Source organism: Heloderma suspectum, chromosome 1 (assembly GCF_057233095.1).
Source record: "Heloderma suspectum isolate Gila_16-S chromosome 1, 16-S_ref, whole genome shotgun sequence".
Classification (NCBI taxonomy): domain Eukaryota; kingdom Metazoa; phylum Chordata; class Lepidosauria; order Squamata; family Helodermatidae; genus Heloderma; species Heloderma suspectum.
In genome coordinates, this window is record NC_139458.1 from 358,633,114 (window position 1) to 358,658,345 (window position 25,232).

Sequence of the window (25,232 nt, forward strand, 5' to 3'; positions counted from 1 at the left end):
ATTTTGCTCAGAAAGAAATTGGCAGCTAGTGTAAAGATTTTAAAACCGGTGTAATATGGTCTCCACAGGGTGTCCCAGAGACCAACCTGGCTGCCATATTTTGTACCAGCTGAAGTTTCCAAATTAAATATACAGGCAGCCCCAAGCACAGCACATTACAGAAATCAAGCCTAGAGGTTACCAGCAAGTGCACCACCATTACCAGGTCCACATATTCCAGGAATGGGCATAGCCGGCATATCAGCCAAAGCTGATAACAGGCACTTCTCACTGTTGCCTCCAGTTGGGGTGCCAGGAGCAGGGTTGGGTCAAGAAGCACTCCTAAGCTACGAATGTGCTCCTTCAGGAGGAGTGCAACACCATCCAGAACTGGTTGACATACCTCAATATCTGAATTAAGACCCTTCATGATGAGCACCTCTGTCTTGCCTGGATTCAACTTCAGCTTGTTCTCCCTCATCCAGCCCATTACCGACTTCAGGCAGTCAATCATACCTTCCTTGGATAAAGATGTTAAGGAGAAATAGATTTGGGTGTCATCAACATACTGATAACACCCAGCCCCAAATCTCCCGATGATCTCTCCCAGCGGTTTCATGTAGATATTAAACAGCACTGGGGACAGAATGGAGCACTGAGGAACTCCACATTACAGTTCCTTTTTCAAGGAGCAACTATCCCTGAGCGACACCATCTGGAACCGCCCTGACAGAAAGAAGTGGAACCACTGCAGAGCACCCCAACCCACAACTCCCTCAGGCAATCCAGAAGGATACCATGGTCAATGGTATCAAATGCCACTGAGCGGCCCAAAAGAACCAACAGAGATGCACTCTCCTTATCAATTCCCAGGCAAAGATCATCTATCAAGGCAGCCGTGGCAGTCTCAACTCCATATCCCGCTCTGAAGCTGGTTTGAAATGGGTCCAGGTAATCAGTTTCATCCAAGAATGCTTGGAGTTGAATGGACACCATCTTCTTGATTACCATGTCCCAAAATTGTAAATTACTTACTGGCCTATAATTATTGAAGTTCAAGGGGTCAAGGGAGGGCTTCTTCAGAAGCGGTCTAACAACTGCTTCTTTCAGACATGATGGAAAATTACCTTCCCTTAGGGAGACATTAATAATACTCAGCAAAAATTGCCTTACTATCTCCCCTCCCTGGACTACCTATAGTAGTACCTATACAGAACGTAGTAACTATACAGAATAATACAGCCACATGTTACCCAATAATGTCATATAACTTTGTAGCAGATATCTCAGTAATGTAAGTATACAAGACAATTATACCAAAAGCCCATTCTTATATATTGACTTCTTCCAAGTATGCTTTGCATCATAGCCTTGGTTTTGTTAATATGGATTAGAATATTTCATGAGTCATACCACTGTGGAATTACTATGTTTGCCTACACAGTTATATACATGTTAGCAATGCTAACTGAAGAGTCAGAATATTATATTCCTAACATGGCAGAACTTCCAAACTAGTATTAGACTGAAGACTGACCAGTAATCCTCTGAAAAGAAGGATCAATATTTACTTCAGCTGTGCGTGGTATAACTGCAAATGACATTTGAGACAAACTAAGAAATATAAAATCAAAACGAATCCTCAATTAAGTGAAAAACACTTCAACTAATCAAGCAGTCCAACAGAAAAATATGCAAAAGTAGCAATCTTTCTGAATGCAAAATGTTAAACCACTTGTTCAACGTTAACAACTTGAATACATTATATTATTATTAAAAATTGAATTTTTAAATTACACTTCCATTTTAAGATTATTTAAATAAATCACTGCACTTTTAGCACTATGATATCTTTGCAGCTTATAACAATGTGAAAAAGTCCCTCTTTGCAGTTCAGAACAATTATAAAGTTCTAAAAGTGAAGCACCTGAGATTTCAGTTCATAAATTGAAATTAAGAGTGCTTTTAACACTTGACAGCAACACAAAGAGTGAAAGCCAACATTTTAAAAGTGACATTTTTCAAGTTAATAAAAAGATGATGATTTCATTCAAAGGCTAATGAGAGAGAGAGAGGGAGAGAGAGAGACACACACACAGACAGAGAGAGAGAGAGAGAGACAGAGAATGAATGCATTACAATTCTAAATTTTCAAATAAAACAGCAAAGTGGTCTGCAACCATGCTACTAGGCCAACTGCTATGGATTAATTGCTGTGGTGATACCATGCCTCCCCATGAGACCTTTGTATCTCACAGGAACTGAGAAGTCAGTTGGAATGCCTGAGCTTCATTGGGCAGAGGAATCACCCAAAGGGAGGCAGGTTCTTTCCTCTGGTCCACAGTCCTACTCAAATGCTTGCTGCACCCCTAATCTCTGGGGGTGTAAATATACAGAAAGGTTTGGAGAATATGCCCACCTTTATGAAGGTGATGGGATGTGGAGTTGACCCTACCTTTAGCAAAGCATTATAGGCTGCCCTCATTTCAGAATTATTGATTGATTATATTTTTAATTCACTCAATAACCAATAATCTCTGGGTGGATTACAAACAGTTAAAAGCCTAAGGGCACAGTTCCCAGGGGAATGCTGGGAGTTGTAGGGCCTTTTTTCTATCTAAACATGCATAGGATTGCACCCTAAGATGCCATACAAGCAGTAGCCTAGACTAAATAGCCTAGAATGTGAGAATATGGCTCTCTACTTCTCATTCGCCTATAATCTCAGGCACACACATACATCAGCATAAACACACTGTAGCCCTGTGGAATTGGCTACTGGCTGCTAAGAAAATAGGATTTCAACCTCAGCGTTCGACAAGTATCCAGCAGAAAGTTATCAAAAATATAGATAAAAGTAATATAGTTAAATTATTAATGAACATGATGGGCTGAGTCACAAGTAACCTGCACATCTTCTAATGCATAGAATACAAGAGCAGAGATTTCTACACCTCCACACTGCGTATAAAAAGGCTAATGATGGTTGAACGTCAAGGGGAAAATGTGAGCAAGCACACTAAATGATTGATTTGTTGTCCCCAAAATATGTATGCATTCTATTTAGTCACTTTCCTTGACCATGTGATAAGACAAGCATCATCAAACTTTAATTGATCTTACTATACCTTAAAGTGTATTTTTTCATGCCTTAGGGCTCATTTATACAGCAAAATCTAAACCTACAAACTAAACCTTGTACCTTCCTACATAAAAACACCCAGTTCTGTAAGGGGGTTAGGAATCACTAGCAGAATTCTCAGATCTTCACAGAACTACAATTCCCAGTGTTCCTTGGAGAAGCTATAAACTCTAAATATTTAGAGTGTAAGTTATCCTTAGAGCAAGGATGTGGAACATATGGCCCTTCAGATGTTGGACTGCAAATCCCATCATCCTTTATTATTGGCTATGCTGGCTAGGGCTGATGGGAGTTACGGTCCAAGAACACCTAGAGGACCACACATTCCCCACTCCTGTAGCAGAAAACCGCATGGGAACGCCTCTGCAGGAGATGATAATATTTTGTAGCAATCACATGGTGGCAATCACTGGAGTCCTTGAACAGTCATGTTATTTACATGCACATTTCAACAGGGTGAAATAGAGGAGGAAATACAGGAAACACAATACTAGTGTTCAGTGGCTGAATTTCATATGGCTGTATCTCAAATTCACATCCTCATGTGGGAGGCATATTTATTAAGATGATTACCAGGAATTGCAGTAAAACAATGCCTCATGTTGACATTTCTCCGCCAAAATTTATGTATTTACTTGCTTACTGTATTTCTATACTGCACAAAAGCTGTCTGGGCAGTTCACAAAACAGAAGTAAAACCATAAAAAAACACAACCTAAACAAGAAAAAGTATCCTTAGCAGTGAATTAAGTATCCTTACTCCATCTGTAAATCAAGAGAGCCTTGTGGTAAGGTGGAGAAATAAATGAAGTGGGTAGGATATGGTGTGGCAAGGCAGAAAGGGAAAGTGTTCACAATTCCCAATCCCCATCAGAATCACTCATAAATGCAAAAATGTCGTTCTTGGAAATAAGAAAACTGAGTTTTCAAGAAAACCTCATGGAAGTATTTTCCATTTTTGAGTTGAATTTTATATTATTTAGCACATCTGTACATGAGACTCAGATTGATAATGGTATTATAATGATAGAACAAATGACTACGTAAATGTACTCACTCCGGAAATTATTCTAGGACACTTTAATTTCATCAGACCTAGGAGTCTGATGAAAATCAGGGTTTTAATCAGGTTTTTATGGTACATGGGGAAACAGTTTAGCTAGAAGAAAATTTTAAGTACATTTCCATTTTTAAACTTTTAATAATTTAAGGTATTTCCATCTGTGAGCTGATTTTCACAACAATAAGATACTTTTTATTCAGTAATTTGCTCATAATGTACATCACCTGGGAAACTGATTAGAAATTTGCAACATTTCCAGTAGCATAAAAGTGCCATGTCTTCTTGTAAATGTTCCAAGTTCACATAGGAATTATTTTAAAGAAATGTTCTCTGTGAATTATGAGAACCAAAAATAATTTGAGAGTAGGCCCTAGCTCATACACTATGAGCTAGGGCCTTCGTATGGTAAAATGCCTCCCCTTCTCTTTCACACTTCTCTTTATACATAACATCAGGTAGACTGCAGATGTCCAATAATGTGGACATCCCATTTGTATGGTTCTCACAGTTCTTCACCCCAAATTAGGGAAGATCAAATGGGACTAGGTGGAGCCACCAGTTCCTGATTTCTTATGAGGTTAAGAGATTCCATGTGTTGGTCTCAAGAGAATGCTAATAATGTCTATAGTCCCTTTATCCCATGGGTAAACCACATCTGTTCTGTGAACTTCCATTTATAGAAGGACAGTTATGCTTATGGAAGGACCTGTTCCATCCACGGAGAGGCCACTTCCATGAGTACAACTCTTCTTCATGAATGGGAAGCTCCTTCTGTCCACAGTGTGAAAGGTTAGGATTCAACCCAATTCCTAAAATGATTTGGTTGTCTTCTTTTCTTGGCCAATGAAAAAAGGATTCCGTTCCAAGTCATTACGGTGTTTCTCACAAAAATAAGGGGGGGTCACCAATGGCACCTAATTACATTTTCATTTGATACCCTGGCCTGAAGAGAATGTATGCTACACATGGGTGCTACCATTCAACTGGTATACGTATATTTTGATAAAGCACGCTCCACATTTCTGAACAAAGAAGAAATTTCAGTTTTTGAAATACTACTTTTTGGACATTTGAGATAGACTTTGACGCTATACAACATTTCTGATTAGAATACTGGCTTTTTGTTGAATGTTCACAGTTTTTAGTCTGAAGATTGTAAACTCAAATTAGTTTATCACTTACAAACACTAAGACCAAATGCAGTTTCATATACAATTACATTAGAAATCTGTAATTATTAATTCTCCTGGCTATGATCCAGACTGCCCCATTAAATTGTACCCTTGGGATTTTTTTTATGCACAGCAGGGCTCCAGAGCACGATGACTTTATTCAAAGTTAATAAAAAGCAGTGTACAATATTTAGGGGAACTGTGTATTACATTGCAGCTGCCTGTAACGCTGACTGCCCTGCTACACCTGCAAAATGCTCTTGGAATGGGACGTTTTGATGATGAAAGACCAGAAGGAAAGAAAATACTTAACCAGGTGTTTTATCCTTAGGACTCCCGCCAACCGCTTCTACCCTAGCCCTGGATTTGTAAGATATACATAGGTCCAGAATACTAGGGGGAAGTTTCAGGGGAAAATATTGCTTCTCAAGCACTCCCTCACCTCCCGTCCCTTCTACAATGCAAATAACCTCTTCTTGAGAGAACTTTTGCAAAGGAGAAGTGGGTGTCAGAGGTAAAGATGAGGTAAGTATATGAAAGAGGAGGAATGAAATGCAAACTCCTCTCCACTGAAATAGGTTAGCCCCATGTCAAGCAAGATCCATCCCCATGAGGCCACTCCCGCCCTCTACATCTGTTAGCTACTCTCCCTTCTCCAAGTGGAGGACAGGGGAATGGCAGAGGCAAAGTGACTTGGGGAAGGAGGAAATTGTGCTTTTTTGTGTTAGACTGAAAGTGTTCAGACTAGCACTCGAAAACCTCAGTTAATTTTCAGGGCCAGTTGGATGTAGCTCACTCATCCCTGGTCAGGGTTTCATAACCCTTGTTGGGGTTTCATAACCCTGGTTGAAGTATACTGTGTCCTCAATTTACATTCTAATGTCCTGAATAACGTTACTTCAATTACTCTGAAAGTTACTCGTGTGCTCACCAGCAAATTTTCTGGAGCTCATTCAGTGAATGAAGGGTAACACACCAGGAGAGTCATTTCAAATGAACACAGAGTTGTTGAAACAGCTTTACCTTCTGGGGCACAGAGGCACAACTGTATAGTACTTACCCTGCTGACATGCTTAGGAGTTGAATCATCTGCAATAAAAGGAGGAAAACAATTAGATACTCCTGGAAAGTTCTAATACGAACTTAGAACAAGGTTTTTATTTTAAAAACTGTTTGAAACATTGCACAATCCTTTTAACTGCTTTCATCAACAGTTTAACAAAAATGTCTACTGCACCATAATATCTTCAGCTGTATTTTTCATTTCACATCCTTATTATTAGTATTATCACTCGTTTTTGTTAGTTTTAAGAATGAAAATCTATTCAACAGATTAACAAATCTAGTTCACACTAGCATCTTGCTTGCAGTTTGTCCCAGCAAAAGAAGACACAGCACACACGTCCCTTGGAAAAATGCAGATCCTTCGGAAAAATGTCCATCCCAATACATCTCAATCCTGCTAAAAGCACTTTAGAGAGACTAATCGCATATCTGAATTGCAAAGTTGTCTTACAGGTTGCACTCTTCTTCCGAAATGCCCGGAAGATCCCAAGTAAAAATATTTACACTGGCTTTCGTGGGAAGGGATAGTGATTTAATGTAAAGGGAGTAGAAGTAGTAACTTTATTGCTTGGAGTCATAGGCCACCACAATGTACATAAAAAGAAGAAAAAACAATACAGCCACATAATTATATATACATATATGCACATATCCAAAAGAAACCCAGACACACACACGCCAAGTCTTCTGGGATTTGGCACATATTTTCCTTGCTGCCAAGGCAAAATTTGCTACCTGAACAGTAGAAACAACGTCAATGCCACAGAGAAGAACACATATCTGATCTAAGAGGGGTCTATTTGACAGGGACGGGGGAGTAATAGCAAGAAATGTATGCCTAGGATGGTCTAGGATAGAGGGAACATCTTAGTAAATAGTGGGAAGCATCCTTGGTAAATACAAATACAAAGTCTTTGGTGGACTGGAGTATTATCAAATCTCCCCTCCAAAAAGGCAGAAGGCATACATGTAGTGCTGTGAATGATTTTCTTAAGGGGGCCATGGTAAGGGTTATAAAATAACTCTCCAGGCCAAATGGCATCTTATATAATGGGTACCAACAGGAATAAGACATCTGTGAGATTGTAACCGGATCCAACCACTTGGAAGGACATAATGTCCTAATTCCAGTGCAGAGTTAGACATGGTTTCAGTGGACTTGACTTATGCATGCCTAACTCTCTGTTGGATTTAGGCAACAATAAGTTAGTTAGATTCGCTAAAATCCAGGTCAAGAAAAACAAGGACTGGCAGTTCAGTATTAGGGGACTTGTGTTATTGTCTTTCAGCTGTAAAGCGGAAAAGCCTAGAAAAAATAGCTAGATCTCAAACCATGTCAAGAGAACCTTAGCTGTGGATCCCAGCACATCTCTCAGAAGATACCTTCAGCACCTTCTGGGGGCTAGTTTATATTTTATCAGCCACCACATGGGGGTTATTGTGACATGGATGCACCCACATTGCTTCCAGTAATGCTTGAAGAACTAATGATTGTAACCATGGTAAGGGTTATAAATAACTCTCCAGGCCAAATGACATCTTATATAATGGGTACCAACAGGAATAAGACATCTGTGAGACTGTAACCGGATCCAACCACTTGGAATAAAGGTGGTGTATTTTTCTTCTTTAAGCATCTGCTTGATTCTATCAGAAGTAAAGGAAGGTAAAGACTCAGTGTTAATCCCATAAGCATGCAATATAGGTCTGGTCAAATTTACCCAAGAATTTTGGGGTAAGGCCTGAAGTTGCTCTTGAAAACATTTTTTGGAATGCAAGAGTCACTCATATAAGCCAACTTGAGCCAATATAAAGCAAGTGCGACATGAATAAATGTTTTAACAGAGATCAGTCCCACTTCTGCGCTTAAATACGACACAGGTGTATCCCGGGGGACAGCTAAAAGGGGTCTCATAAAAGAATTCTGGGCCACCTCAAAAGTAGAGGCATTTGTATATCCCCATACCCCTGCCCATACGTCTTCAGAGATCGCAATCGGAGCAGGGACGGGAGCCTGGTGGTAGACAACATGGGTTCTGCCGCCAGGTCCCCTGGGATGCCGGACAGAGCCAACTGGAGGACCGAGAGGGAGGGGCGTGCAAGTGATGCATCCAATCGTCTGTTGGGCGCACAAACGTCTCTTGGGCAAAACAACCCACAGTGCGTGGCTAGTCACCCACAATGGGCTGGCGTGTCTGCGAATGCACCCTGTCTCTGTCTCCAAAAAGTACCAGACAACATCTCTTCACTGAACTTTAGAATGAAAGCTTCTGCTTTCTAGTACCTCCCAATTATTATCTTGGCCCCCACTAAGATATAAAACCATCCTTGTGCATGGCCTTCTTTGAATAAACATAATGCATTATCCTTAGGAAACCAGGACCCCAAAATCATACCAATTGTACTTAACATTTGTTCCCCAACATGTGATGCCTTCAGGCAAAACTACCATATGTCGTAGAATGTATTCTTGATCCCACATCCCCTCCAACAAGTCCTAAAGCCTTGTTTGTAATATGATACAATCTATCTGTAACCTATGGGTTAGGATTTTACTGCTCATTGAAATTTGCATTAAGAGAAATCACTGGGCTCACTTTCCAGATTTTGTCTCAGCAGAGTTCTTTAAACAAAATCTACAAAGTTAATTGGTGGGGAGGTGTCAGCAGACAGAGGAGAAGGAAGAGTAAGGAAGAAGGGAAGAGCTGTGACATGGTAGACAAGCAACCTTGAATAGTATGATATGAAAGGTTAATTTAAATGAAATGTATTAAATATGATTTTAACATTTTCTTCAAATTGGCTTTTTAAAGAGCTAATAAATGATCAAAATGTGCAGAACAAAAGGCATAACTTACTATTAATTTGCAGAGTATAAATTATTAGCATAATTTTCAGGTTGGTTGGCACAGGAGCCTCAGCAAGAAGCCAAAAATAATTTGCCTCACTGGTTTCTTGGGCTATTATTCAGCACTAAGAATGAAAAGTTCACATCTAGTTATATGAGGAGATAAAGTGGCTCTCTATCTTTGGCCTTAATCAAGACACATACAAAACTTTGGGTGGCATGTTGAGAAGCTTCCTTGTACCTCCTCTAGCAACTCTCCACCGTGTTTGTGCGTGTGTGTGTGTGTGTGTGTAGCTCTACACAGACAATTTTGAATTCTAGAATGAGGTAGTGCTTGATGGGCTGGGATAATACTGAGGGGAGTTTCACATTACTGAGAGCTGGTGTTTTACAGGTCAGCTGAATTCTACGATTTAGCTCACTAACATAAGAACAAATTGTAACAGCCTCTGGGTTTGTTTTTGCTATCCTGCAAAAAAAAAAGAGGAAAGATTTCAAACTGAATGTAAGCTGTTGCTTCTCCTCTGCTTTTGTCCTTTGTCAGCTAATATGCTGCTCTGACTGTTGTGTCTCTTTTGTGTGGATGTTTTTACCTGAAGGTGTTGAGGTTTGTTTTATACAAAAAATAAACAAACAGAAGCAAAATATAAACAATCCTGCAACACAAGAAAAACAATGAAAGTAAATCCCTGTGAATTTATCTGCTTCTAGTGTTAATCTCCCATAGAATATAAAATATATTTTCTTACTGGCTCACTTTCTTTGTTTCTATGTTCCTAAGTACATTGAAAATAAACAGACTTTCACTGAACTCTGTAGTGCAATCCTTAACATCTGCAGAGAAGTCAAGACTGAACAGTTCTCTCTTTTCAGACCAGCTGACAAGGGAAACAAAAGAAAATACCCCTTGGGAATCATCTGCTAACGTCAATACGGGTAAGGGGATCATTAGCAGTAGAAATGATAGGTTACCACATGGGAGAGAGCAGTGATCTGATTTACGTCAAGGGAACTATTTCATTTTCTCCAATGGAACCCTACTGTAACTACAACATACGTACATTTGTACTAGAGACGTATGTTATTTATTACTCTACAGGGATAGAAAATATTACACTGAGAAAATGTTTGAGTGTCCTCTGAACAAACATGAGCACTGGAAAAATGACAACAACATGCATTTCTTTCTTATTTCAGGATACTTGAACCAATCTGTCTGGAGTCATATTCTACCTACTAATAAGGTTCAGTGATAGTGACAGACAGTTTATTTAAACCTGGGATCTGCCCCGATCATGCATAAAGCAGAGGGTGGGGAATCTGATTTGTAGAGCAAAAGGAGCAGATGGATGCAGTTCTCAACCTCTGCAGAGAATGCCAAGTCCTCTCTCTGCCCTTGGTTTAGCACCCTGAAATGTGTCAACACAGGCCTTTTTTTCCTCAGTCAAGCTCAGATACCAGCCCAGCTAGGAAAAAAGTGCTTGAGGGAAGAGACTATGGGGAGGTAAGTGGCAGGTGCAGGAAGAATTCAGCTCCACTCATCCACACACCCCTTTTGCACTAAGCTTGCAACAAACATGGAACATGGTGTGCAAACAATGCAATTTTTTTAAAGCTTTGGGGAAATGACTAATTAGGCTACCATGGAAAGTAACATTTGCCCACAGTAGATCTGAGTAGTGTGGCATTTACTTGTTAAACACCAGGAATCTGGTATTGCATAATAAAGTGCCATGGTAGACTATGACGAGCATCAAAAAAGCAAAGTATCAACTGGACACGGTACCTAAATAACTAATCACAAAAATAAAAAGCAAAAAATATATTAATTCTTGCGACAGCTTCATTTTATCTATGTAAACAAGAGTAGGGGGTACAAGCTTCGGATTCAGATTTCCGAAGAATGGCAGCCATTTTGTGACATCCGCCATCTTGTGCAACCCCTAACACCACAGCACCCTCTACTGGTCAGAGTTATTGTTTTTGACTCCCCACAATCATCACTTTGAATCCCACTGCCCCAAACACATCCCACTTTATGTAAATGACCCCCAGGCAACTTTCCTTTTTTGTGGTTAACCTTGGTTCTGTCCCCTTGTCCCCACCCCTTTTCACTGGCTTAGTCCTTGCGGTCTTTTGACAATTCCTTCCCCTCCCTTTCCCTTTCCCCCCTCCTCAAGAGGGGGCAAGGGGGAGATAAGTGGTGGAGGAGGCCCTTTGCACAAGATGGCAGTTGTCACAAAATGGCTACCATGCTTCAGAAATCCGAATCCGAAGCTTGCACACCCCTAAACAAGAGTGAGAACAGAAGCAATGTATGTAAGGGAAAAGTATGCAACCCTAAAATGCTTTTCCGTTCGCCCATGTCCCAGTAGGCTCCCCCATCTCTTCTCCCAAATGAGTGTGATACTTCCAGCCACTGATGAAGTAGTTTTGACACAACCCCTTGATGTGTAATGTTATATAGCACCCACTTCTCCAACTACAAACAAGAGTTTTTATCTAAGAAAGGGGCAACTGTATTTAAAATATTTGGGAACTAGGGGCTACATATGGACCACCAAGATTTTCTGTGGGGAAGTACAACCGCATCCTACTTTTTTGTGCTGTGCCGGCTTTGCTTTTGCATGCTGTCCTGCACAGCTCACTCTTTACATTATCAGTGTGGCTAGCTCTGCATTCTCAATTATGAATCCCCTCAAGGGATCTTCTGAGGCTGCTTCATTACAGGAGTTTGTTTAATGACAATGGAAGCATGCACAGCTCCACCTAGAGAAATCATCATGGAAGAAAAGAGTATTTTCATGCAGGCAGATGAATCCCCTTTAAAGGTCTAAGAGAGGGTTTTGCTTGTTTTTTTTAACTGCTTGTATGAAAGCTCTTGCAAAACCTTTAAGAGCAAATACGTCAATAACATGAATACTGACATCAAGAGTCTTGTCACGCAACTTACAAGTACAGAGCTCACACTTGACTGTAATGAATAAAACACTAAGGTACAGAACGTTTTATGGCATCCTGGTATTATTTTCTTTCCAAAGGGTGCTTCCATACAGTCAGCTCCTAGCACTACTAATCAAAAGACATTGTGCAGCTATTCCATCTTTTCCTCCTTAATGGATTTTCTGTGGAAAGAAAGAAGATGGAAGAAGCAGTGGGAAAACATGAGAGGGTTACAAATGGAAGAAAACATCAACTGGATCACCTGTAAAATTTTGTGAATGAGGCAAGGCAACTGCAAAATAAAAACCTCACCTGGAAGTACCCATATTTTCCTGCAATGTACATTGTATGTATGTATGTATGTATGTATTGCAATATTTATATAATACTTCTTATTTGAAACAAATCCCAAACATGAACAAAACAGACAAACAAAAACTATGTGCGCACATACATGCACACAAAATACTACCATGAGGCTGGTACAGATAGCTCATAAATGCCTAAAACACACCAGCATCAAGGCCTGATGTACCTCAGAACTGAGATCACTCCACAGGGAGGGTGCCACTTCAGAGAAGGCCTGTCTCGATATTGCTGCCAAACAGAAATCCATAGGCTGCAACACGGACAACAGGGCCTCCCCTGAAGATGGTAGTAGCCTAGAAAACTGGTATAGGCGAGATTTTCCTTGAGGTAACCTGGGCCTCAAAATTATGGCTTGTAAGGTACCACCCTTTCCTATTATTTATTTCGCAACAGACTTAAACGATAACTACTAACAATTGCTATTCCAGGCATACTAATTATTCACATATTCACTGTTAGTTTTTTAGAACTAATTTTTCCAAGATAAGACGAATGTAAGCACAGAAAAGCAGCTTCTTACCCTAATAGCCTACATCAGCAGTGGGGAACCTGTGGCCCTCCAGATGTTGAATAAGAACTCCCATCATCCGTGACCACTGGCCATGCTGGCTGGGGCTGATGGGAGTTGGGAGTCCAGTCTGGAGGACCACAGTTACTTTAGCCCTGGCCTACATGCAACATCAATTTATTTATTTGTTTGTTTGTTTGTTCGTTCATGCATTTCATTTCATTTTTGGCCCAATAGCCAAAGCTCTCTGGGCGGTTCACAAAAATTAAAACCAAAGAGCACACAATAAAACAGTACAAAATATATAAAACATTAAAACCACAGGAAACAATACAACCAGAATAAAACCTAGCAGCAGTGCAGGGATTTAAAATACAGATTTAAAACAGCAAAGCTAAAAGTCTAAAGAGCTAAAATTCTAAAATGCCTAGGAAAATAAAAAAACCTGGCGCCGGAAAGAATACAATGTAGGTGCCAGGCGAACCTCACTAGGGAGCTCATTCCATAGCCGGGGTGCCACAGCAGAGAAAGCCCTCTTCCTAGTAGCCACCTGCCTCACTTCCTTTGGGAGGGGCTCACGGAGGAGGGCTGCTGAGGATGATCTTAAGGTCTGGGCAGGCACGTATGGGAGGAGGTGATCCTTCAGATAAGCTGGCCCCAAGCTGTTAAGGGCTTTGAATGGTAATATCTGCACTTTGAATCGGGCCCAGAAATGGATTCTTTATCATCAAAGAATTATAAAGATGCTTTCAGATGAGGCTTATATCAGGCCACAGCCCTGCCTTCTTCACAGAATTTTATTTGGGGGGAGGAGTCCAGATGCCATTGTCTTCCACTCATAGCCCTCCCATGTTTTTCCCCACTGCATCTTCCATCTTTTTTCTTAGAGCAGAAAACCTGTTAAGTAAGGAATGATGGGAAAGCTACAGAATGACTTCTGATTGTTGTTATTATTATTAATAGCCTAGCATATCACTTTCTTCCCAACAGCAGGGGAGTATGTTTCTAGCACTTAGCTATTTAAAATCCAGATATGTAACTATTCAGTTCAGAATTCTGGTTAGGTATCTAAAGTTGAAAATGAATATACACAGATACTGAGCCAAATTCTAATTTCACTTCCATGGGTACAGCTACAGTGACCTGTAGCTTCTAACACTGCAAAATCAGTCCATATGCAGTGGACCCAACATATCTGTGTGCAGTTCCAATGCATGGTGACTTCCCACAAGGCTCATTAGGGCATGAGTAATTTGCATGTGCACAGAGGGAGGAGGCTGGATATGGAAGGTGTGTATGGCTGTCCTATTCCTTCCAATGCACTCTTGTGCTCCCTGAACATGGGGGTGGGGGAGGGGATAAACAGGGCTCCATTAAGCCCTGTGGGATTCCTCCATCAGCCCAGTATTTTTAATGGACAGGTAAAAAAAAATAACGATTCCCATTATATCTACAAACAATGTGAATATAAAGGAAAATTTTAACTTGCTGTAAATTTCACTTCTCAGGGGCTCCTGAGTGGGGCAGTCTTTACTTGTGGGAAGTATCTCCTCTTGGTTCACAAAAAGGGTTTCCAGAAATAATGACATCAGGGGGTGGGCTTCCCCACAGTTCCCAGGCCAAGCCCAGAGCTTAGAAGAAAGTCCCTTGCACTTAATGAATGAAACTATATATAAAAAACATGAGAAAAACATTCAGAATTATAAGCACATTAAGTGCACATCAAAGAAAAGGAAACATTAGGAGATCCCACTGGACTTGGTTGCTGATAAATGCAGACATCCAAAAAGAACAACCTAGAGGCCACTGGCTCATGTTTCTGCTGCTGACTGCAAGATGCTCTCTTTGTTCACTCACTTTTTAAAACAAAATATGGGTGGGAAGACTGCCACACTCTGGAATCCCTAAGAACAAAAATGTATGTTAAGTGCAATTTTTCCTTTCTCCAGTGGTTCTGAGTTGAGCAATCTTTACTTTTCGGATGTAGAAAAGTCATTCAACCCCAGGGTGGGATTATATTTTTTCATGTACTAGACACAACCTTTTGGATGACATGATGGCAAAGGCTGCATCAGAGGAAGCAAATGTATCAATGCAATAGTGCCTAGTGAATCAATGGACAGATCTTCAGATTGCTGCCATACATACTAATTAAACTGAAAGGCAAGTCCTATAAGCTGTGGAAGTGGCAAACTTCTCTAGCTATGAACTGCAATGGCCTTCAGCGGGGATGATGCTAGGAATGGCAAACCAGACCAACACAATCTCTTATCCACTGTGGAAGTAGGAAACATGGAAGCCAAACAAGCTTGTCCAACAGGTATGAACAAGATTCAGACTTTCTAGAACAATGGGTCCCGGAAAAATAAAAACTGGGGGTTCTCCTAACACCCACATAGTGCCATTCTTTCTCCTTTGGATGAGAGGAATTGAGCCAAAAGGAAGGCAAGACTATCTCCTCATACCTACAGAGCAAGGATGGGAAACCTTTGCTGGCCTAGCTGAATTGTCTTCAGGCAACCATGCTGGGGGCCCCATGCCAGCAATAAGCAGGGCCACAGCCCAAAGTAGTATATGAATGCAGCATGGTAGGGAGGGGCCATAGCCCAGTGACAGAGCACATGCTTTGCATGCAGAAGGTCCCAGGTTCAATCTCTGGCATTTCCAGGTAGACCAGGAAAAATTCCTGCCTGAAATCCTGGAGAGTCTCTGCTAGTCAGTGTTGACAATACTGTGCTACATGGACCAATGGTCTGACTCAGCTTCCTATGTCTATGTCTAGCATCTGTAAGGGATGTCTGAAAAAAGCTCTCCCTCTGTTAGATACCAGGATGGCAGTTAAGGCTGACATTTAGAACTGTGAGTTATGAGGTATTTGTGCTGAGACCTTATGCACACGTCTATGCATGTATGTCTGTATATATGAGTATGTGCGTGTGTGTATACAACTGAAGCATAATGCTACCTGTTTCAATACATGGAAATAGAGAATCTATTCTGAATCATTGAAGATCTTTATCAGAGTGGGGAACATGTGGCCCCCCAGATGTTATCTGACTCCACCTCCCAACAGTCCCAGCCAGCATGGCCAATGGCCAGGGATCTGGAACTTTAGTCCAACAACATCTGGAGGGCCACCAGTTCCACATGCCTAGTCTATATGATAAACCAGTCTGCTGACGTAACCTCATTCCTAATACAAAGATTGCTTGAAAAGGTGGCAAAATGTACTACCACCTTGATAATGACCTTGATCCCTTTTGTTGGAGAATGGAAGATGTCATACCTTTGTGGTACAAAATATAGACCTTGCAGCCAAGCTGCCAAAATGGATGGAAACCAGTTAGTCCCCTGATGTTATCCTGGAAGATCCATGCACACACTGTAGTGATACTCAAACAACATCTGTAACCAAACTCTGGAGGCATATTCACTTTGCAGTCTCAAGCCATAAGGCTGAAAATAGCTCTGAAAACACCCATGTGGAGCTCAGACCCAATTACACTTAGTGGCAGATCATGATGCCTAGTGGCTGACCTGACATGAAAAATCATGGTCAGTATCCTATTATTGGATATAGTTATCAATAAATTGATTATATCATGAATCCAACATTTCTCATCTATCTATCTATCTATCTATCTCTCTATCTATTTATAAAATTTGTATCCCTTAATTTGTATCATTAAGATCTCAGGGCAGTGTACAGATAAAATCAATTTAAACAGTATAAAACAATAAATAATTTAAACAGCTAAAAACGTATTAATCCATGGACAAGCTAATACCAATTAAAATCTAAAACAATAAGACAGTTAAAACAGTGTGCTACTTTAGGGAATGCATTTAGCCCTCAAAGGCTTTGGTAAAAAGCCATGTTTTTACTTGGCACCAAAATGAGACCAATGTCTGCACCAATCAGGCCTCCAAGTGGAAGGTATTCCACAACCGGGGTGCCACAGCAGAGAAGGCCCTTTCCCACATCCCACCATAGCGTATATCTCGCACCGGTGGGCCACAGAGGAGGGCCCTTCCAACAGATCTCAGTCCCTGGACAGGCATATATAGGGAGAGGCGCTCCCTTAAATATCAAGGTCCCAAGCCATTTAGGGCTTTAAATGTCATCACCAAAACCTTGAATTCCAACCAGAAGCGTATTGGCAGCCAGGGCAATCCCTTTAAAACTGGTGTTATATGATTTTTATAAGACGTTCCAGTGAGGAAGAGAACACTCCGGCAGATCAAAAGTGAAATAGTGATCTCTGAGGCAGGCAAGACAGGTATGAATTTTTTATTTAATTTATTTAAAACATTTCTTTGCCACCTTTCAGGGCAGAAGCCCTCCCAAGGCAGCTTACAGCAGTAAAATACGTAACTGTATTTGGGTAATTCAGTAACTGCAATAACGTCAGCAATGACACAAATAAATGATAGGGGGAAACTGGCAGCAACTTGAGGATTACAACACAGAGACCATCCAGCTGTGATCCCTGCAGGACCTGGACCCTGCTTCTCTGCCTGGCTCTTTCCACCTGGCCTGGGAGGGCAGGGCCGCAACCTGACTCCAGCTGTGAAGGCTGCCTGCTGCTGGAGGTGCCTGAGACCACCTAGCGGTGAGTGCTTCAGGACCTGACCCCTTTTCCTCTGCCTGGCTTTCTGGTGGCCTGAGTATGTGTCTGGGAGGGAGGATGTTGGGCCAATTGGGGGGACCTGTTGTTGTTGTTGTTGTTGTTCAGTCGTTAAGTCATGTCCGACTCTTCGTGGCCCCATGGACCATAGCACGCCAGGCCTTCCTGTCCTGCGCTCTGTCCCAGAGCGTGCTCAAGTTCATATTCATTGCATTGGTGAATCTCATCCTCTGTTGTCCCCTTCTCCTTTTGCCTTCAATCTTTCCCAGCATCAGGGTCTTTTCCAGGGAGTTTTCTCTTCGCATTAGGTGGCCAAAATATTGGAGCTTCAGCTTCAGTCTCTGTCCTTCCAATGAGCACTCAGGGTTGATTGCCTTTAGGATGGACTGATTTGACCTCCTTGCAGTCCAGGGGACCCGTAAGAGTCTTCTCCAGCACCACAGTTCGAAAGCATCAATTCTTCGGCACTCAGCCTTCCTTATAGTCCAGCTCTCACAGCCATTCGTTGCTACTGGGAAAACCATAGCTTTGATTATACGAACCTTTGTCGGCAAGGTGATGTCTCTGCTTCTTACTATGCTGTCTAGGTGTGCCATAGCTTTCCTCCCAAGGAGCAAGCGTCTTTGAATTTCATGGCTACAGTCACCATCTGCGGTGATCTTGGAGCCCAAGAAAGTAAAATCTGTCACTGCTTCCATTTCTTCCCCTTCTATATGCCAGGAAGTGATGGGGCCAGATGCCATGATCTTAGTTTTTTTAATGTTGAGTTTCAAACCAGCTTTTGCACTCTCCTGAGGGGGGGCCAATCAGTGTAGTGACAGGTAGAGGGAGATATGACATTGTGAGGACTTGCCAGGTAAGGGGAACGTGGCCCAGGCAGTTAATCGCCATGCCAAGTTCCAGTTCTCCCTGCACCCGCAGGTTTGGTGGTTGCTCTATCAGTCTGCCTTCCGGTCTCCGGATGCTGCTTTTAAATGCCAGATCAGTTCAAAATAAGGCCTCCCTTAACCATGACTTAATAGTGGATGAGGCAGCCGATCTGGCATGTATAACCGAGACCTGGGTGGGTGAGCAGGGAGGAGTCAGTCTCTCCGAGCTATGCCCACCGGAGTACTTGGTCCAGCATCAAGGAAGGCTTGAAGGCCGGGGAGGGGGTGTTGCTGTGGTCTATAGAAATTCCATCTCCCTCTGCAGGCTCCCTGTCCATGTGACTAATGGTCTGGAGTGTTTGCACCTTGTGTTGGGTCAGTGGGACAGATTAGGGATTCTGTTTGTATACCGCCCACCCCACTGCTCAACAGACTCCCTAGGTGAGCTGATGGAGGTGGTCTCAGGTGTGCTGCTGAGATCACCCAGACTGTTGGTTCTGGGGGATGTCAATATTCACACCGAGGGCATCTTGTCTGGGGCAGCCTAGGATTTCATGGCCTCCATGTCAGCCATGGGACTGTCCCAACATGTCACTGGCCCAATACATGTAGCGGGGCATACTCTAGATCTGGTTTTCTCAACTGGACATGGAGATGGTGATCTGAAGGTGGGGGACTCTGTATCAGTCCCTTTGTCATGGTCAGATCACTGCCTGCTGAGGTTTAGACTTACAGAGCTTTTCCCTTCTGCAGGGGTGGGGGACCTATTAAGATGGTCTGCCCCTAGAGGCTAATGGATCCGAATGGTTTCCAGAGGGCTCTGGGGAGGTTTCTGGCTGATATGGCTGGCACTCCTGTCAAAGCCCTGGTTGATCTGTGGAATGCAGAAATGACCCAGGCAGTTGACACGATTGCTCCTGAGCGCCCTCTCCAGAGTAGAGCTCGTACGGCTCCGTGGTACACCCCGGAGCCGAGAGTGATGAAACAAAATAGGAGACGGCTTGAATGCAGGTGGAAAAGAACGATGCAATCGAGCCCTGGTGCATGCCTATGGCCAGGTATATTCAAAGGCAGTGAGGGAGGCAAGGAAAAAATATTTCACTGTTTCTATTCAATCATCCATATGCCGCCCAGCGGAGCTTTTTAGGGTTGTCCAGTTTTCTTGGATGAGTTTCAGCTGGTACAACTCAAGGACATGGACAAGGTGCTTGGACAGGTTCGTGCAACCACTTCCATACTGGATCCTTGCCCTTCTTGGCTAATAAAAACTAGCAGGGAAGGACCAGCCGGCTGGGCTAGGGAGGTAATTAATGTCTCCTTGCAAGAGGGAGTGTTCCCGGGCTGCCTGAAAGAGGCAGTGGTGAGACCACTCCTGAAGAAATCCTCCCTAGACGTAGAAAACCTTAATAATTATAGGCCAGTTGCAATTGTTCCATTCCTGGGCAAAGTTCTTGAGCAAGTGGTGCCAACCAGCTCCAGGCACTCTTGGATAAAACTGATTATCTGGATCCATTTCAATCAGGGTTCAAGCCAGGCTTTGGTACAGAAACAGCCTTGGTCGCCCTTTATGATGATCTATGTTGGGAGAAAGACAGGGGGAGTGTGACCCTGTTGATTCTCCTTGATCTCTCGGCGGCTTTCAATACCATCGACCATGGTACCCTTCTGGGACGGCTCTCTGAGCTGGGAGTGAGAGGCACTGCATTGCAGTGGTTTCACTCTTACTTGGAAGGTTGTCTCCAGAAGGTGATGCTTGGGGAACACTGCTTGGCCCCATGGATCCTCCAATATGGGGTTCCACAGGGGTCAGTTTTGTCCCCCATGCTGTTCAACATCTACATGAAACCATTGAGCACAGTCATCCGGAATTTTGGAGTGCATTGTCATCAGTATGCTGATGACACGCAGCTCTATTTCTCCTTTTCATCTTCTTCAAGTGAGGCTGTGGATGTGCTGAATCAGTGCCTGTCTGCAATAATGGACTGGATGAGGGACAAGACCAAGATGCTGTTGGGTGGTTCTGCTGACCGGATGGAGGGTGTTCAACCTGTTCTGGAGGGGGTTGCACTCCCCCTGAAGGAGCAGGTCCGTAGCTTGGGGTCCTCCTGGAACCATCTTTGTCACTTGAGGTTCAGGTGGCCTCAGTGGCACGGAGCGCCTTCTACCAACTTTGGTTGGTGGCCCAGCTACGCCCCTATCTGGACAGGGATAACCTGGCTTCAGTTGTCTATGCTCTGGTAACCTCCAGGTTAGATTACTGCAATGCACTCTATGTGGGGCTGCCTTTGAAGATGGTTTGGAAGCTGCAGCTTGTGCAAAATGCAATGGCCAGATTGTTAATGGGGACCAGAAGGTTCAAACATACAAGACCGACTCTGGCCTGCTTGCACTGGCTGCCTATATGCTTCCGAGCTCAATTCAAGGTGCTGGTAATATAAAGCCCTACATGGCTTGGGACTGCAATACCTGACAGCACGCTTCTCCCGAAATGAACCTACCCGTACACTACGTACAGCATCTAAAGCCCTCCTCCGAGTGCCTCCTCCAAGGGAAGCTCAGAAGGCAGCAAGGAGGGAGAGGACCTTCTCAGTAGTGGCCCCCCACCTGTGGAACAAGCTCCCTGATGAGGTCTGCCTGGTACCAACATTATTATCTTTTCAGCGCCAGGTTAAGACCTACCACTTTTCCCAGGCATTTGGCAGCATATGATGAGTTTTAATCGGTCCTGGATGTGTCTTTAGTTATGTCTGACAGTTCAATGTCATTTTTAATTATATGTTGTTTGTGTGTATTTTTTGTGTGCTTTTATGTGCTTTTTTGTAAATGGCTTTTAAACTTTTTATATTGTATTTAATTATTTAACTTTTGTAAACCGCCCAGACAGCTTTGGCTATGGGGCGGTATAGAAATGCAATAAATAATAATAATTTTTAAAACTGAGAGGTCTAGGCGACAGAAGTTATTTAAAAGGCCTGGGTGAACATAAAGGTCTTCACCTGGTACCAAAAAGACCACAAAGAAAGAAGAGGATACTGCCCAATCTTATTGGGAAGCCATCTGCACACAAAATCCCCTTATAAAAACAATCCTTTCCAAAACCTGAAGAGAAAGAGGGGAAACTCTTTCACATGGCGGAAACCAATTTTAGATGGAGAAGAGCTGAAGATTTCAATTTATTTAAGTAGAGGTATGTTCTCATTATGTGACTGAGCTCCTGGTACTACTGCTGTCTTGCAGAGTGGAGGAGATAGGCAGCCGCTTGGGGAGGAGGGGGGACTCCAACTCCCATCAAGGGGGAGTTGCTTGCTCAGGGTAAGAGAAACACAGAGCTGCTCTTCCTTTCCACTTTGTTCTTACCTGAACTGCTGGGCCTCAGTGCAGTAATGGGAGATAGGTGCTGCCATTACTCAAATTATGATGCTGCAACGGAGTTCCAGGGGGGTTCTCTAGCTTCCACCAAAGCAGTGAGATCAGTTTTTTAGGAAGAAAACCAGCTTTTTAATTCTGAATGAGAAACTACTGAGGCTCTCATTAACGTCAACTCCAATAGATATCTTAAGCATCACCACAAGAAGCTTCTTCTCACACTCCTCTAGGAGGCGGATGGGCCTTCCTCCAAAAAGTAAACTCAATTCACCAACAGTACAGTTTTCATATTCTTAATAGGCCCAAATCCTACTGTTTGGCTCTTTCCATGCATCTCACAAGGGGAAGGGCAACTTGCTTGCTCAGGGAAGGAAAGACTGAGAGCAGCCATCCTTTTTCCATATGCCTGCTCTGTCTCTTTGAAGCACTGAGGGTAAAGAGCAGGCCATAACAACCACACTGCTGATAATTTTCTTGAGATTAAAAAGGTGGAAAACAGGAGAAAACAGGGGAAACCATAAGGCAGGGATCCCCAAACCTTTTGGGCCCGTGGGCACATTTGGGAATTTGAAAAACTGCTGTGACCACTATCACAAAATGGCACGCATGGAGAATGTGGCTGGTCACATAATGACTGCCATGGGGCCCTGGCTAGTCAAAAGTGACCTAAAGAGGGGCAAGAGGCAAAGGGGTTGAGGGGAGAGAAAGACCAAGGCTAGAAAGGGAGAGAAAGAAGACCACCCTAACATTTTCCAAGATTTTTCTTAAAATATATTTTAAAGAGGCAGGGACGGGGGAGGTTTGGGAAGCCATGGCCTACAAAATACTTTTGGGTTTATTACTTCTAGCACTTTAACTGCTCTCTTAGCATCCATGAGTTCTAGTTGCTTCTGCCAGATGTGAGCTGATAAACTAAGGACAAAATCCTTAAGGAAGCATGCACCGCCACACACACACACACACAAGCCCCAACCCCAACATCCCTGCATACCCAGCTGCTGTTGAGTGTGACCGTTTAAAGACAGCTTTAGAAGCACATTCAGCTGAACATGCTTACAAAACTCCCATGATTGGGAATGCTGCCTTCTTAGGGTTTCCGATCTTGGGTAAGTACATATAGCCAAACACGCTCACAAAGCTCTTGTCCAACCTTCACACTGAATTTCCTATCTACAAGTACATGGGAGGGAGAGAAGCCTAGCCCAGGAATCTGTGCCAGAAGATTGTTTCTCCTCAGGAACACTCTCCTTTCCTCAGCACACTCTTTTTCTCAGACCTTAGGGGGTTGTGGAATGACCAATCATGGTCCAAGTCCCTGCCACATCAGAATGATGCCACTCTGTTCCGCAAACGAAATAAGCTCCTGAAGTAAAATTCAAATGGTGTTGCAACAGTTCAGCTGTGAGCCATGCCAGAAGCCTGCTACCTGCTCTCCAGACAAGTCTGGTCTGGGATCTGAAGCAAAGCCCTTCCACTTGGTGCTGTTATTGCTGGAAGCCATTTCTGTCAAACAATAGGAGGTACTCCCAAAAGTAAAGATCAGTTCACTCACGAACCACTGGAGAAAACTGAATGTTTTTGACTCATTCAATATAAAATGCAAGCAAACTGCAATCTTAAACAAATTACAGTGATCTTGTGGACCGGTGTAGGTATCACAAGCTGAATTCTAAAACCTTATTTAATTAAAACAGAGTGTTGATTAAACAGCATATTAAAAGAACAAAACTTAATTTGGGGGATCAGAAGGCCTGCAAAGGCAGTCACAACACTGATCAATTTGCATGGCACACCTTTCATTGCATTTCATCTAGTGTATCCACTTTTCCAGTCAGTTAACTGGTGAGCAATCCATACCTCAGACAGTTATGTCTGAGTTTGTGTGTCTCCTTTCTGAGGTGCTCTTTTAAATGCAAAACAGACACTTCCAAAAATCTGTAAAAAGTGTACTCGCATACTGTGCCATCACTACTGCTACACATACTGACTTGCCACACCACACTGGAGGAATGGAGTCTTGGTCTGTTTACCAAGCTAGGAGGGAGTTTTACTTTTTTAGAGGTATAACCGATGAGAGATCTTTTGTCCTCACTTGATCTGATGCATGTCTACAGCTTGTACTTATTTAGCCCCCCTGAGGGTATAGGAGAAGAAGCAGACACAACTTGGTAAGTTACCACTGTCTAGCTCCCAGTGGCCCCTCCCTCCCTCAACTGCCACCAGCAAGGCATCCAAGGAAACATCTTGCCCTGATGGGAGATGAAAGAAATTAAGCTTGAACTAAAATTGAGAGACAGAGAGAGAGAGAGACTGCAGAAGAGAAAAGAGGAACAAGCCAGCAACGAACATGCCAGCCCAGAAGGACAATAGATGCAATGCAGACCTGAGTTCAACTGGTATATTCCCATCCATCTGAACAACTGAATCAAGCATCACTCTGATTTTTTCCCCACTTCCCTCCCAGTCCCTCTCCTTGAGTCTTGCATCTTTTCAGATTGTAAGCCTGAGGGCAGGGACTGTCTAATTATCAATTCTTGTAAGCCACTTGGGAGCATTTTGACCTAAGAGCAGGATTAAAACACTTTGAATAAAGGAATATCAACACTTGATCTCAAATTTAGCCTCATGCAAGTTACTTATTAAAATGATTCTTCTACAATTAAAAGGTGATAAAATCTCAATGGCCAATTATGTCCTCCAACAAAAATGAGGTCGGGAGTGTTGATATGAACATATGCTGGAATGTTTGTGTTAATTAATAATTACTAGAGCTCTTAAAAATAAAAAAGTAAAATAGATTTATGTTTAAGTTACAGAATAAACATTGAAATCAGTTAATACTGTTGTATTTAAATGCTATCTCATGTGCTGCAGGAAGATATGATAACTATTATTTTGATGCCAGGAATGGGCAATCAGCTGTGAAGCAATATGAAATCTGAAGGCTTATCCGTGTAATTTACTTTATGTTTAGTACTATTACCACAAGCAGCAAAAAAGACATTTGGGGGGTTATAGGAGATTATTTATTAAGATTTTTCATGGTTAATTACATGGCTTGTCACTCTAGCCTTTTGGCATCTCTAGCCCACTGGGCCTGTTCGCATATCACAACAGCCTACCGTGGGTTAATTTACAGGTGGGGGCTCTCGCATCGTGCTGGGCACCCACAGCCACCATTTTTGCATGGAGCCTGCAGGCTTGCCATGGCTTGTCGTTTCACGCGCACCCAGGCGGCAGGGATTGTTTGAGGGTTAGACAATCCTCAAATAACCCTAAA

The 25,232-nt window shown here is 42.6% G+C and overlaps 1 protein-coding gene and 1 pseudogene across 2 annotated transcripts in view; one reads left to right on the top strand and one right to left on the bottom strand.

The window, feature by feature from the left end:
• The window catches only part of PDE10A (phosphodiesterase 10A), a 171,919-nt gene that overhangs the window by 83,921 nt on the left and 62,766 nt on the right, over nucleotides 1-25,232 (bottom strand). For both annotated transcript variants that reach the window (XM_084827987.1, XM_084827986.1), the window contains exon 3: nucleotides 6,417-6,445. In XM_084827987.1, coding sequence (XP_084684113.1) covers nucleotides 6,417-6,445 — 29 coding nt within the window. The remainder of the gene's footprint in view (nucleotides 1-6,416; nucleotides 6,446-25,232) is intronic.
• On the top strand, nucleotides 18,607-24,894 carry LOC146359731 (uncharacterized; annotated as a pseudogene).